Source organism: Sceloporus undulatus, chromosome 5 (genome assembly GCF_019175285.1).
Source record: "Sceloporus undulatus isolate JIND9_A2432 ecotype Alabama chromosome 5, SceUnd_v1.1, whole genome shotgun sequence".
Lineage (NCBI taxonomy): Eukaryota > Metazoa > Chordata > Lepidosauria > Squamata > Phrynosomatidae > Sceloporus > Sceloporus undulatus.
The window spans coordinates 48615312-48630419 of NC_056526.1; the positions used below are offsets into that span (position 1 = coordinate 48615312).

The following is a 15108-nucleotide window of genomic DNA, read 5'->3' on the forward strand; positions in this document are numbered from 1 at the left end:
AATGTTGGTGTTGTATGTTTGCAAGTTGTTTTTGACTTATGGTAACCCTAAGGCAAACTTGTCATGGGGTTTTCTTAGCACGTTTGTTCAGAGGGGATTTGCCATTGCATCCTTCTGAGCCTGATAGAGTGACTTACCCAAAGTCACCCAGTGGGTTTCATAACTGAGAAGAGAATCGAACCCTAGTCTCCAGATTCATAGGGGATTATCTCACTAGCATCCATAATGTTCTGATTGCATCCCAGAAATGCTCTGTAAACTAACAATATGGGAACAGGTGTTACCACATTTGACACTGACATTGTTAATGTGGTGACAACGAACACTATCGCACACCCTTTGCTGTTCTAGCAGGTCATTTGTAACGCATCCCTTTTTTGCTTATGCATACTGTTGCTGTGAGGTTTATAGTACTGCAAAGTTGGCATTTGAAGGAATGCCAAAAAAATATTTTGGTTTTTTTTCTCGTTAACATAGCGCAATAACGGCTATAATTTTTAAAAATAAAATATTAAAACAATGGGAAAAAACAAAATTACCTGCCTTACTCTCCTCGTGTCACCACCAGAAGAAGAGTAGATATTCTAGGATGAGAGGGGAGGAGGGAATCTCAACCAATCAGAGTACAAGGATGGACTGGGTAGGATTATTGCATGCACATTACCTGGAATGGCCTGAAAGTGATCATGACAGCTATGAAGAGAATTTTCCTGTTTTTTACCAGGAACGGGAGAAGGCTGGAGTGGGTGTAGGATGAGTACTGAATGAGAACAGGGCTGTGCAATAACCTTCATTCTGTTCAGGTTACATCCCGTGCCCAGCCCAGTAGGAAAATGCAGTGTGATAATCTCCATAATCCAACAATCAAACTACAATTAACGCTGGATTATTTAGTACAGTGCAACTGAAAATAACTCAGTGGTCCCTGAACCATTGTCTACCAATCCATAGCAAGTTTCCAGGTAAGAAATAAACTTTTGTACCTAATAGGCACAAATTTAGTGTCAGTCTCTGGCACACTAGAATAAATAATTGTCCGTTTCCGCTCTTTCCTCTATCCCCTCTCTGAAGAAGAGCTCTGTTAAACTCCTAAGGTAGCTGTGTCTACTGTGTGGTGGTCTCAACAAAGGTTGTCTGCTGTTGTGAGTTAAGAGTCAGCATAGTGTAGGTTTGAGCACTGGACTATGACTCTGGAAACCAAGGTTCCAATCCCAGCTCTGCCATGGAAACCCACTCAGTGACCTTGAGCAAGTCACACTATCTCAGCCTCAGAGGATGGCAATGCCCACCCCATTAAATGTACACAGGTTCACCTTAGGGTCACCCAAAGTCAAAATGACTTGAAGGCTCACAACAACAACTGTTATGAGTTGCTTGTCACCCTTGCCCTCCTTTGTTTGGCCAGATCCATGTACTGCCACCTCCAACTCCCATACTAAATGGACCTTGGGCTGGGTTACCAGACATCCTCCTTTTCCAGGACATGTCCTACACTCCAATCTTCTGTCCAGGAGGAATATCAAAATGTCCTCCATTTTGAGCATGACTAAGGGGGGGTCATTCAGACACTTTTTGTTTAGTGAGACTATGCAAATAATCCCACTTACGCATTCCAGATTTGTTGTTCACACATTACGGAACTGCATCTCTGTGAGTGCAGTTGCTCACACATGCCAGCACTCAAAGAAAGATGGAGTCCACAATGCAGGTATATTTGAAATATGTTCAAGGCATGCAGAGTTTTATCCTGGTTTATCCCAGGTCTATTCGAATAGGTTATTCACACAGAATGTTATTTTTTTAGAAAAACAGGTTATTCAGTTGGAGAAAATAATCTAGGTTGAATCTGGGTTGAATCTTTGTTGTTCAGATGCATTTTGAATGCATCCAATAACATTGGGGGGGGGGGATGGCTTTCAATAAACCCACTTAACCCAGGATGATGATATCAGTGTGTGGGGGAATCCTGAGATTTTGAAAACCAATTTGGAATGGTTGTTGTGTGAATAACCAATGCAAATAGACCCAGGATGGACTGGGGAAAACTGCATGCTTTGTACATGCGTCACATACAGTCTCATCACTGACTCCATCTTTATTCAAGAGCTTGCATGTGTGAATACTCCAAGAAAAAACTTAACCAGATGCATATGAAATGCATGTGAACAACACAGGTTTAACTCACATTCTATAGGGATTATTTTCACGGTCTGAATGACCCCTAAGAAGCATGAATTTATATTTATAGGAGTGTTTTTAGCTTTTATTTCATCATGTCCTCCATTTCCCCCCCTCAAAATGCCCTCCATTTTGTGGTGCCTTGACCTTCTTTGCTGGTTAGGTCATCTGGTTGCTCTGACTTTGGGCCACATTGGCTGCATTCACACTGAAGAAATAATCCACTGATGAAATTCTGGGAATTGTAGTTTTGTGAGAGATTTTGTGAGAGCTCTGGCACCACAACAAACGACAATTCCAAGACTTCCATAGCCCTGAGCCATGACAGTTAAAGTTGGGTCTGCAATGTGGAGTGGATGGCCTCTCTGAATCCTATTTTCATCCCTGCTCCAGAGAACAGAACAGGTGTAGCCAGTAGGGCTTGTCCTCTAGTAAAAACCTACTACCAGTGAGTAATCTTGATTGTAAAATAAATATGTATATATACTCCCAGGTCCAAAACACACTGCAGAAATACCCCAGTTTGAGACTGCTTGAGCTACCCTGACTCTAGGGAATTCTGGGAATTGTAGTGTTGTGAGACATTGACCCTTCTCTGTCAGAGAGAGCTCTGGTGCCACAACAAAAGGTCACAAACTGGATTCTGACTCCAAAGAAAGTGCTCTTGACTTTGGATGTAGGCTGCTGCTCTTTTTTTCCCCCCAAAAGCAGCTCAGAAAGTTTAGCAAAACGGCTGAAAAAAATCCTGAAACTCCTCACGAGTGATTTTTGGGGGTATGTATTTTCAAGTCTAAGTTACCCCCCCTCCCCGAAACAACAACAAAAAAGGGGGAAAACAACCACCCTCCCCTTTCCAGTCCCTGCCCGACGCCTCCCTCCTTCCTTCCAGCCTGGAGCTGGGCAGGCCTCCAAAAGCCAAGCCGAGCCAAGAGGCCGGAGGAGTGCGAAGGAGAAGTTAGCAACGGGTTGCACAACTTCATCTCGACGCTCCAGAGGCTGAAGCCCAGGCTGGATGTGGGCTCCTTCTTCCCTTGGGCTCTCGCCATGGCTCCCTTTGGGAGGAATCTCTTAAAGACCCGCCACAAAAACAGGTAAAACAAAAAGGAAGGGGGAGGGATAAGGGAGGAGGGGGCTTCGGTTTGTTTAAGTTTTATTTGCACTTCAGCCTAGGAAACTACTTATGGAACAACACTGATAGCATCCACACTGGAGCACTATTCCGGTTTGAGCCCGCTTTAATTGCCTTGGCTCCATGCTATGGCATCCTGGGAATGGTAGTTATGCGGGCTTAAACCAGGATAATGCCCTAGTATGGATGGCAGTATTATTAAAGACAACATTGTAGCATCCTCTCTCAGAGGAAATGTGGAGAATTCCTTCATGGAAAAAGTGATGTTTCTTCATGATTGTTTCGGGAGGAAGAGATCGCTGCTGCTGCTGGCAGTCCTTCCTCTCAGGAGTTTTCTTCCCCAGCCAAGTTTGCCTGAAACTAGTTGCCAAGGGACCAAGCAGCCTGGCTTCGCCACCTTTCACTGTAAGTGTGCCAAACTAATGGGAAACCTGCCTCTTGTGTGTGGGTGCTAGGCTGCGTCCACACTGGAGAATTAATCCGGGCTGAGCCCGCTTTTTAACCGTTGTGGCTCAGTTGCTAGGGAACTTTGGCAAACTGGCCAGAATTCCATAGCATTTAGCCACAGTAGAGGTCCAAACCACACTGCAGAAATAAACCAGGTTCAGACCACTTTAACTGCCCCGGCTCAGTGCTGAGAATTGTAGTTTATTGTGGCACCAGAGCTCTCTGTCTGACAGAAAAGGCTCAATGTCAGCACTACAGTTCCCAGAATTGCCTAGCATTGCACCAGAGCAATTAAAGCAGTCCCAAACTGGATTATTTCTGCAGTGTGGTTTGGGCCACAGTTAACCTACAGAGGCAGGATAGAAATAAATTATTATTACTATTATTATTATTATTATTATTACTATTACTATTATTATTATTAACCTGTTCACCTGCCAAGGTTGAAAGCAGCTTTAAATGTGGATCTGAGCTCATCTTCCTTTTTGCTGTTGTTATTTTTAGGGAGGGAGGTAAGGTTGTTGAGGCCTGTTGGACTCAGTTTAACGTCCCTTTCAGATTTGATTGTTTTTCCTCTCTCCCCTACATATATTTGGACAAGGTGATCCGATGTCTCACTTGCAAAGGAGGATAGGCCCCCTCAAAATGGAGGACATTGCAGAAAAATGGAGGATACCACAAAATGCAAAGCTCAAAAAAAACCTCATATAACTATCAATTCCTGCTTCTTAGACATGCCCAGAATGGAGGACCTTTTGAGATTCCTCCTGGGCAGATGAATTTGAAGGGGAGGACAGGCCTTGGAGAAGGAGGATGTTGAGTCGCCTTGCATTTGGAGACCTTCTGCCCCCATCCCTCCAATACTCACCTGTCCTTTGCCAGACATTTAGGGGAAAACTCCTTGCTCCTCAATTGTGTCATTACTTTCCACTCCTGGAGTGACTTTAATGTAAGTTGCCTGAGATAGAAGACAGTGGCTCCTCAAGACTCTTGAACATGATCTGGGCAGCAGCTACCTTTAGAGTAGAGAGGCTCTCTGCTTTCTGGTTGCTATCCTCAATATTGTAATTCTGACTAGAAGTGTACATGGTGGTGGTTGTTTGTTGATGTTGTTGTGTATCTTCAAGTTGTTTCCTATCATAGGGTTGTCTTGGCAAGATTTGTTCAGAGGACGTTTGGCATTGCCTTCTCCTGAGACTGTGAGAGTGTGACTTGCCCATGGTCATCCAGAGGGCCGGGATTCAAACCCTTGTCTCCAGAGTCATAGTCCAAATGTCAAACAATTATTATTATTATTATTATTATTATTATTATTATTATTATTATTATTTCCCACTTTTCTCCCAATATAGGGACTCAAGGTGGTGAACCACAACATAAAAACAATACAGTTCTAAAACAGTACAACACTAAAATAAATAAATATAAAATTAAAAAAAACCCACAAACAATTTTAAGAGTTAAAACAATTATAAAATAAAATGTAATGTGTTAAGATACAACCCTTAAAATACAAACCTTTATGTCACTCTGGTAGTTGTTGTATTGTTAAAACCAACATTTTAGTTCCCCAAAGTGAATCTGGGTTCTTCCTTGCGTCATTCCCTATTGTGCGTCCTCCCCCTGCCCTATATTTAGGAATTGGAAACCTGTTTTGACTTCTTTCAGTGTTGTGTTTACATTGATAAGGGAGAAGGCCAGTAATGAACTACCGAAAGGAAAATAAAATAATTGTTGGCGACTATTAGTTCTAGAGGAGGCACATATTGGAGAATGTAGCTGAAGACCAAACAATTATTACAGACATTTTTCTGTTTGTATGTTTAAAGGCTAAATCCCGGCTCAGCAATGCAAACTCACTGGTTGACCTTGGGCAAGTCACACTCTCTCAACCTCAGAGGTTGGCTGTGGCAAAGCCCCTCTGAAGAAACATAACAAGAAAACCCTGTGATAGGTTGTCATAAGTTGGAAATGACTTGAAGGCACACAACAACAAGAATACTGAGGGTGGAAAATGATAACCGTGATCATCCTATGAACAGGCATAGACTTTAGTCTATACAAGCTTATGCTACCAACATTTTTCTCTCAAAGGTGCTACAAGAATCCTTTGCATACTAATCCTATGAACCTGGGAGGAGGCCTCATGCAGTACTATGGGATTTACTTCTGAGTAAATGGGAAGTAGGGTCAGTGTGGCATAATGGTTTAAATGTTGGACTGTGACTTGGAACCAAGGTTCAATTCCACACTTGGGCATGAAACCCACTGGGTGACCTTGGGCAAGTCACACTCTCTCAGCCGTAGGGGAAGGCAATGGGAAACCTCCTCTGAGCAAATTGTGCCAAGAAAACCCCATGATAGGTTCACTTTAGTGTTGCTATATGTTGGAAACTTGAAGGTACAACAACAACTTTTTGATAAGAACAAAAACATGCATAATCACCAGGTTTCAGGGGCCTGTTCCTAATTGCTAAATGCTGAAATAATACAGGGGAGCCAGAAAAGCAGATTATTTTAAGAGTTTTTTCTGGAGTTATGTATGTAGTTTGAAATATGAATGATGGGAAATTGTACCACTGTTTTTTGTTTTTGTTTTTTTCCTGGTAAAGAGGTTTGTTCTTGCTGGCTCAGGGTGAATAGTGGATAGCAAATACTGGCACAATAACTGAGGGCCGCAACACAGACAAAGACACCCTTCATTGCAATACAGGACTGGAACCAGAGGGGCGATTGTGTATAGTTTGCTCCTGGTGGAGATCTGTGTCTGATCATTCAAGGGCTGCCAATGGAGATGGCAATTGTGGGTATTGTAAATCTGAAACGATGCAATGAGATAGGGCTTATTCCCTTGTGTTTTCCGCCTTTGCCAGCCTAATTCAAATCATTTCCTGAGTATGTGGGTCTGTCTGTTGAACTTTTAATTGGTACCTCAAAACTTTTGTTTCAGAATTGGACTTTTCTGACTTTCTGTTCTTAGCTCTGTATTTGCATATAAATTGTGCCTGCTAGTTCTTATGGTTTGGGTGTGCAAAATATTGTACATGCTGCTTTGTAATCAATAGCAGTGTTGTGAGACCTTCTTGAGCTGGAAAGTTCAAAAAATGTCTTTATAATGCCAAATAATAATTCCTAGAAATGTCCAACAATGCCTTCTTTGTACTGTATAACCTCTAGTAAAACCTTTAAAAAGAGCCACACAAAATTGCATCGAGAATACCATCTGTATGTTATCTTATGTTTTCAGATCATCTTTATACATTATATCGGTGCCATCTGAGTTACTTCACTGAAGTAAAGGCAAAAACTCACAGATTTCTGTAAATTCAGTGAGACTTGGGTTCAAGCAACCTGTTACTTTTTTCCTTAAAAAAGAATAGCAAACAGAGCTTTGCTCAATCACACCACACAGTTGTAGCACTAAGGTTGCATCTGCACTGCAGAAATAGTCCTGTTTGACACCACTTTAATATGCATCAAATGGATCAATGTTCTTAGTCTGTCACTTTCTCCAGAAACATATGCCATTGTCTGCAGCATTGATCCCTTTCTGTTTGTCTTCCAACATTTATTCCTCACCCTGAAATATATAAAAAGAGGGGAAAAGCCGATGGGGGGAGTCTTTGTGGCATACTTAAAAGAAATCAGTGAAAGGTTTAGTGGACTATAGCACACTTCTTCAAATGCATAAAGTGCAACTTCAGTAGACTAACAATTATCCACAGTCTAGGAGGAGGGAGGTATGTGAAATCTCAAGAGACAATTACCGTAATAGCTTAGTAGCTTACCTGTGTGATAATTTACAGGGGCCAGATTGTTATGCTAAACTAGCATTTTCATTGTTCATGACATGATCTATCATGATCTATCTTACTACCACCTCTTGCCTTTTTATGACACTGGGGGAAAAATAGCTTCAATTTTTGCATCCCTATCTAATTAGGCATCCCTATAGGTCTAACAATTTCACTTGGCTTAGAAAAAGGCTATTCCCTACCACCTGTGTTTATATGCTTATCTAAACTTGGATGTACTTGTCACCAACCCATCTCCATATGACAACTCTTAACAACTATCATTAAGATATGTCTTGCCATCATCATGCTGTGTTTGCTCATTTGTTAATTACATCATGTAGGCTTTGATTTATGGCCACCTTATGAATAAGACACATCCAGGAACCATGGTCATCAGCAGCCGTGCTAAGATCTTGCAAGCTCATGGCCATGATTTCCTTTATTATGTCAATCCACTGTAATGTAGTTTTCCTTTTTCCCTACCGCCTTCCACTTTTGCCAGTAGTATTGTCTTTTCAAATGAGTCATATTGTCTCATGGTATGCCCACAGTACAGTCAGATCTCCTTATTCATGAATTCTTTATTTACAGACTCCACCATCCATGACTTGAAAATATGAATTCCAAAAAGCAAACCTTGAGGTTTTTTTCTTTTTTATAAAGGACACCATTTTACTATGCCATTATATTTAATGAGACTTGAGTATCCATGGATATTGTATCCATAGGAGGTCCTGGAACCAAATCCCAGCAGATACTAAGAGCTCACTGTACAATAGCCTCAGTTTAATCATTTTGCTTTCCAGTGAGAATTCAGGCTTGAATTGCTTAGGACTGAGTTATTTGTCTCTTTGAGAGTCCATGGTACACATAGAACTCATCTCCAACTTCTTGTTAATTTCCATCAATTAACTTTGACTTATTGCAACTGTATGAAGGAGAGACCTCCAAGTCACCCCATCATCAACATCCCTGCTCAGGTATTGCAAATTCATGGGATGTGACTTTTTTATTGAGTCTATCCACCTGTAATGCAGTTTTCCTCTTTTCCTATTGCCTTCTACCTTACCAAGCATTATTGTCTTTTCTAGTGAGTCATGTCTTCTCATGATGTGCCCAAAGTATGGAAGTCTCAGTTTAGCATCTTGGCTTTTAGAACTGAAGTTTGATTTACTTTTGGACCCATTTATTTTTTTTTTTTTTTTTTTTTTTTTTTTTTGTAGTACATGGTGTCCACAGAATTTGCCTCCAGCATCACATTTCAAATGACTCATCCAGCTAGTATGTGCTATATGTCTATTTCTCTCTCTCTCTCTCTCTCTCACACACACACACACACACACTCACACCTGTCAGTGCTTGGCACTGAGACTGCATTCTGTGTAGTCTAGGATTGTTAAAGTGAAATAAACTGGTGAACTTTAAAGTTGCCATGAGACTCTTCCCCTCCCCCACCCTCACTTACCTTGATAAAAATTCTTATCCTGTATACTTTTGGTTGTTCCTTACAACAAATTATAATCTGAAGTTTGAAGGCTATACTCCCTTCTTACATGGGCTAATCTGTTAGGAATGTTTTGGAGAATGCCCTTCTGCAGGGGGTCTTGCTAGAAAATTGTGTCTACCAGTTCTACAGTTTTAGGGTGTTGTTCATGCAAACTATCCAAAACTCTGCAGAAGGTAAAATCTTTTCCAAAAAATAATGTTCTGGATTTGTGCAGTGTTTCCAGCCACATATGGAGAAATTTAGCTGAAAACGAAGGCCGCAAAATGTCTCCCAACCTGTGGAATGGCCTGCCAGATGAGATCCGTCAAATTACCAACCTAGACAACTTCAAGAAAGTTGTCAAGACAGATCTCTTCCAGCAGGCCTTCCCAGAATAAATTACTTGGCGATGTAATGACTCCCTCACATAATGACTGTGCCCACTGTTACTGTTTTAACTGTTTTATGTATTATGTATGTAATTTTAAACCTAAATTGTTTAATTATTTTTAAGGGGGGGGGAATACTTTGTATATATTGCTGTATCATTTTTAACACTAAGCTGCTTTGTTTTTAACAAAAAGTGGGGTACAAATACAAGTTTTATTATATTTATTTTATTTTTATCTGATATTTTACTATGAAACCATGTATCTTTCCCTCTAGTAGCAAACACATATGTTGAGTGTAAACAGCTGTATGTCCTAAAAGTGGAGGAGGTACAGACAAAAAAGTGAAAGGTACTGACATTCTCAGGAAAATCCAAATTGTGCAACGGTTAAAAGCCCCCCTCCCCCCAAAAGCTTAGATGGAATTCCAAAAGTTTAATGTGAGGGATCAGAAGACTGGTAAATGTGCATACATTGGAGCTTGGATAAGGAAAAATAGGCAAGAACATCCATATATACAATAAAGGAGAGGAGGAAGGTTTGTTTTGTAGCCCTAATACCTTGGTGCATCACCAAGTTGGTTGTTGTGAGCGTTCAAGTTGTTTCTGACTTAAAGTGACCTTATCATGAGGTTTTCTTGGCAAGATTTGTTCAGAGGAGGTTTGCCATTGCCTTCCTCTGAGGCTGAAAGAGTGTGATTTGTCTAAGGTTATCCGGTGGATTTCATGGCTGGGGGGTGGGATTCTCCAGGATCGTAGTCCAATGTTCAAACCACTACACCATGATGGCTCGCCATTATAAAAAGTAGGCCCCACTTTTGAACCAGAAAGAGTGAGTGTATCATGTCAACCCACTGTCCACATCTGCTTTGGCCCTTCCCCAATATGATGTACTTCTGAATAAGTATAAAATGCATAAAATCAAGGTGCTGTTTGGCAAACATTTTCTGATAGTCTCTAGATATTTACTAAAGTAGCACTCAGACTCTAGTCTCTGTGGCAAAGCACACACATACACATATTTCTTTTAATGGTTAATTACCTACTTCTTTAGGAAGTTAGGCAACAATTTCATTCCAGCAGAGTAAATTACGTGTTGAATGACTTGTGCATAATACACAGTCCAAAGAAGGAACAAGAATTGGCTTATATACAGGGTTGCCACTTTCATCGAGAAAATGGAAATCATTCAGGGAAAGTCAAGGAATGTATGATTGAGATAAATTTGTGTAATGGATTTTGTTTGTTTGTTTGAGATGCCACTGCAATAGGACAGTTCACGCTTATGGCACTCTAGAGTATAGTAGCAGCAGAATACAAGTGTAATGTAATGATGTACAAATATTCCATGATATGATTAAATAATTGTTAAAATGTTTTAATAGTAGTAGCAGTGGTACTAGTAGTAAATTTATAGCATTTTATTATGGGAATGCTGATTGGGTTCTTGTAATGGGGTAGTTTGAGAACCTGAACAAACTGGAAGTGGTTTCAATTTATTTGAAGAGGTGAATACTTCGATCAAGCTCAGAAAATTGTGACAGGCTGGAATTAGTAGCCATCTGTGATACCTTCTATCCAGTCCTGTAAAATCTAATCTTACTCATGAGCCTAAAAAAGCCTTATCCTGAGCCCAAGATATCTGGAAGTTAAATGATGAAATTATTCCTCCCACCCTAGAGGATGCAGGGAGACATTTGAATTTTAAAAACCCAAGAAATTGGGGGGGGGGGGATTTATTCAAAGAATCTCACATTGAAGCTCTTATCTTGACATAAATACATTTCAGTACTTTGATAGCTTTGAACACTTTAATAAAGCTTTAATGTAATGGAAGCAATGACTTTTTAAAAACTTATGGCTATTTTAGGATAGTAGTCAGGGATTGATAACAATTTGTCAGAGAAGTGGAAAATAAAATGTTTTATGTTGGTGGACATAAAAGCTAATGGAGAGCGTAGAAATATTAATGGTTTGGACTATGGCTCCAAAAATACCTAATACTGAGAAAAGAAGCAGAACTCCTCAGTTCTGTTTCTTTTCTATGCTAGCCATTAGGCTGCTATACTGGCAGTTATGAAGGACAGGTGAATAGTCAAAGGACCTCTGTTAGAAGATTGGATTAACTCACATGACAATTGTAAGTAAAGCATCTTGAAACATGAAATAACAGTGAGAAGAAGGAAAGGAGCTACACTTCTGGGTGCCATTGAAAAGTATCATATGTTCAGTGAAACATGTTCCAGGTCCAGGGAGACACATGTGAGCTTCCCCTTCATGCATTCCATAGCAAGCAAAAGAGGAAGCTGCTCTGCTACAACACCCCATGTTTGCTATACATATATAAAAGCTGAGTTTACTCCTGTTTATCTCCTCTTCCACACATTATCTGTGCAGATACCTCAAACTATCACTGTCTTAGTCAGAAGCAGACGGTTGGTCAACATTAGCATTATTTCTACTGTCAGTACTGATTAGCAGCAGCTTTCTACAGTTTCAAATAGCTTTTCCATCCCTGGAGGTGTCAGGAATTGAACTTATTTGCAGATGATGTGCTGTTTCACTGAATCTGGTCTCAGACTAGATTACGGGACTATGCAGGGAACTGGATGGGCGGAGTGTGACCCTATCAGTTCTGCAGGACCTCTCAGTGACTTTTGATATCATCAACAATGGTATCCTTCTGGGCTGCCTCTCTGGAGTGGGACTTGGAGAAACTCTTTCACAGTGGTTCTGGTCCTTCTTGGGGGGATGAATTCCTGTTCGACACCTGGTCATTGGATTGTGGGGTCCCTCAGGGCTCAGTTTTGTATCCCATATTATTTAACGTGTACATGAAACTATTGAGAGAGGCCATCTTTACTTATGGGGTGCGATGTCACCAGTATGTTGATGGCACCCAACTCTGCCTCTCCTTTCCATCTGATTCCAAGGAAGCTGTCTTGGTACTGAACCAATGTCTGTTGTCAGTAATGGACTAGATGAGAGCAAACAAACTGAAACATAATCCTGACAAAAAAGAGGTGCCTGGTCAGTCAAATGGTAGATCAGAGAATAAGGACTTTGCCTGTGCATGATGGGGTTATGCTTCCCTGGAAATCTCAGGTTCACAGCTTGCATGTTCTCTTGGACTCAGTTCTGAGTCTGGGTGCCCTGGTTCCAGCTGTGGCCAGGAGTGCATTAGCACAAGTAAAACTAGTGCACCAGTAGTGTCCATTGCTTGAGACATCAGATCTGGCTACAGTGACACATGCCTTATTTCCAGTTTGGACTAATGTAATACATTCTATGTGGAGCTGCCTTTGGAAACTGTCCAGAAACTTCCACAGGCCCAAAAACGTTATGGCCAGAATGCTGACTGAGTCCAGTTATAGGGAGCATATAACTCGCTTGTACAAACAGCTTCACTGGCTACTCGTTCATTTCCATGCACAATTAAGAAAGCTGGTCATGACCTACAAAGTCCTATACATCTTAGGTCCAAACTATTTGAACCCACCAGAGTCTTAAGATCTTATAGGGAAAGGCTTTCTCTCAGTCTTGCTACCCTGCCAGGCTTCAAGAAGGGAGTATTGCATTCATCTGTCCATAAGTGAGTTCAGCTAACTTCACAGAGGTTATTAAATGTATAGTAAATGTGAGGAGCCCAAAGAGATTACTAGCCCATAGAGACAGGCCAAAATAAATATGCTTTGGGTCACTGTGGAGATATGCTGTTTAAATGATGCATACGTCCTAAGAGGCCAGAAGCCACACCAAAGCCATTTTCCACTCCTGAGGACTGGAGCACACCTCCATTTAAACAGCCTACCTCCAAAGTGACCTGAAGCAACTTTATTTTGGCCTGTCTGTACTGGTCCTTAGTTGAGAATGTTAGAAAGCAAATCACGTTGGAGGGACACAGTTTTCCTACCCTTGGTGTAAGGGCATGTGTGATCACTGGGTTACACATGATTCTTGTCTTGTCATAACATACAAGTAGATTGAGACTTTTCTTCCCTCAGAACGATCTCTTTACCCCTTGACCCCAATTCTTATCTTAGTCCACTCACTTAAGAGACCCAGTATCCTTTCGTATTAAGTGTTTTAATATTTCTGGTAGTGTGCTTTTGATGTTGTTATTTATAAATTATTTCAAGCCACTCCTTTGTAAATATGAAGAAAAATAACTTTTATTTACGGACTGAAGTTAAATTAGTATCCTTTTGCAGTTGGTTCTCAAGGCTTGTTACAATCTGTACATCACTTCACTTGTTACAAATTGTCCTTATTCCAGTTCACTCACTGACTTTATTTCCACCTCAAACTGTGTTTTATTCCTCTAAACACAAATTCCATTAAAGCCCCTTCATCAGGAGTATGAATCCTATGATAGTCTGGTTCAATTCACAAGCCCCTTTCCCGCAGAACAAGGCAGTTATGAACCCCTTCTGAATGGGGTCTTCACTTCTCAAAGAACATAACACACTCATTAATTTCACAGGATATTATCTAGTCATTGAGAAGTATTCTACAGTGCGCCCGTGTCATACATGGCTTTCAGCATACACACAGGGCACAAGGGGAGGTGTATCACATTGGGACTTGAGCATGCATGGTATTTGCTTTATGCGGGGGAGTCCAGAACAGATCCCCTGCGTAAAGCAAGGGCAGACTGTACTCCTATTGATTGGTTCATATGCAAGTTCCAGAACTCTGAATTAAACTTTGTAGACCAGGCTTTGTTGATGGCGGTGGTGCAGTGTGCCTTCCAGTCATTTGTGACTTATGGAAAACCTACCACCAGATTTTCTTGGCATGATTGGTTCAAAGGGAGTTTGTCATTGCCTCACCCACTAGGTTTCCATACTTGAGCAGAGATTCAAACCCTGGACTCCCATAGTCATAGTCCAATGTTCAAACCACTACACCGCATTGGCTCTCAGATATTTAGGAAAGGTTATGACTCACATGCTGTGGAGAGATATTGGGAAAGTGGAATGTTCACAACAGCCAATCAGACCACTACACTGTTATAGTGCTACTATTCCACTTTTACTGCTCCAGCTGCCTCCTACTGCATTCTGAGGCTTGTAGTTCAGTGAAGCCTAAGATCTCTCTGACTGAGAATTCTACATACCCCTTCTTAAATTGCAAGTCCCAGGATGAAACAGAAGGCAGCCAGAGCAGTTAAAGTGGAAGAGCAGCACTAGAAGAGTACAGTGCAGTAATCTAGAGAGACAGGCTGGCAAAAAGTTGGGGAGGGGGTGCTGCCTGATAAATGGCTATAAAAAGGGGGAGAGCTGTTAAGAGTGGATCCTGTATGATCTTGGATGCTAAATAGGTCCAGCATGGGTTAGTAGTTGGATGGGAGACAATCAACGAATACTAAGTGCTGTAGGCCTTTTTTTTAAGGAAAGAACTGCTAAAAACATCCCTGAGTATTCCTTAGTTTAAATTGTATCATTGTAGTAAACATGTGCAATTTATGGGTTTAATAAGTTTCTGCATTATCATTCACAAGTACCAGACTTTCTGGGTTAATGCTTTTTGTCACTCAGTTTAGAGACCTCCTCTGTGTAAGGATTTTGGATATATTGCCCTATAGGACATAATGCCCTATTTTTCCCTTTTGAAATTCATGGGGTCACCATAAGTTTGACAGATGACCCACAGGCACATATACAAATGCAGACATAAATGT

At 41.0% G+C, this 15108-nt stretch overlaps 1 protein-coding gene across 1 annotated transcript in view; it reads left to right on the forward strand.

Annotated features, from left to right (window-relative positions):
* Positions 1–3056: 3056 nt before the first annotated feature.
* The window catches only part of RASSF9 (Ras association domain family member 9), a 47140-nt gene continuing 35088 nt past the window's right edge, over positions 3057–15108 (forward strand). The window contains exon 1 of the mRNA XM_042470056.1: positions 3057–3269. Within this exon, the coding sequence (XP_042325990.1) occupies positions 3223–3269 (47 nt within the window). The 5' untranslated portion in view covers positions 3057–3222. The remainder of the gene's footprint in view (positions 3270–15108) is intronic.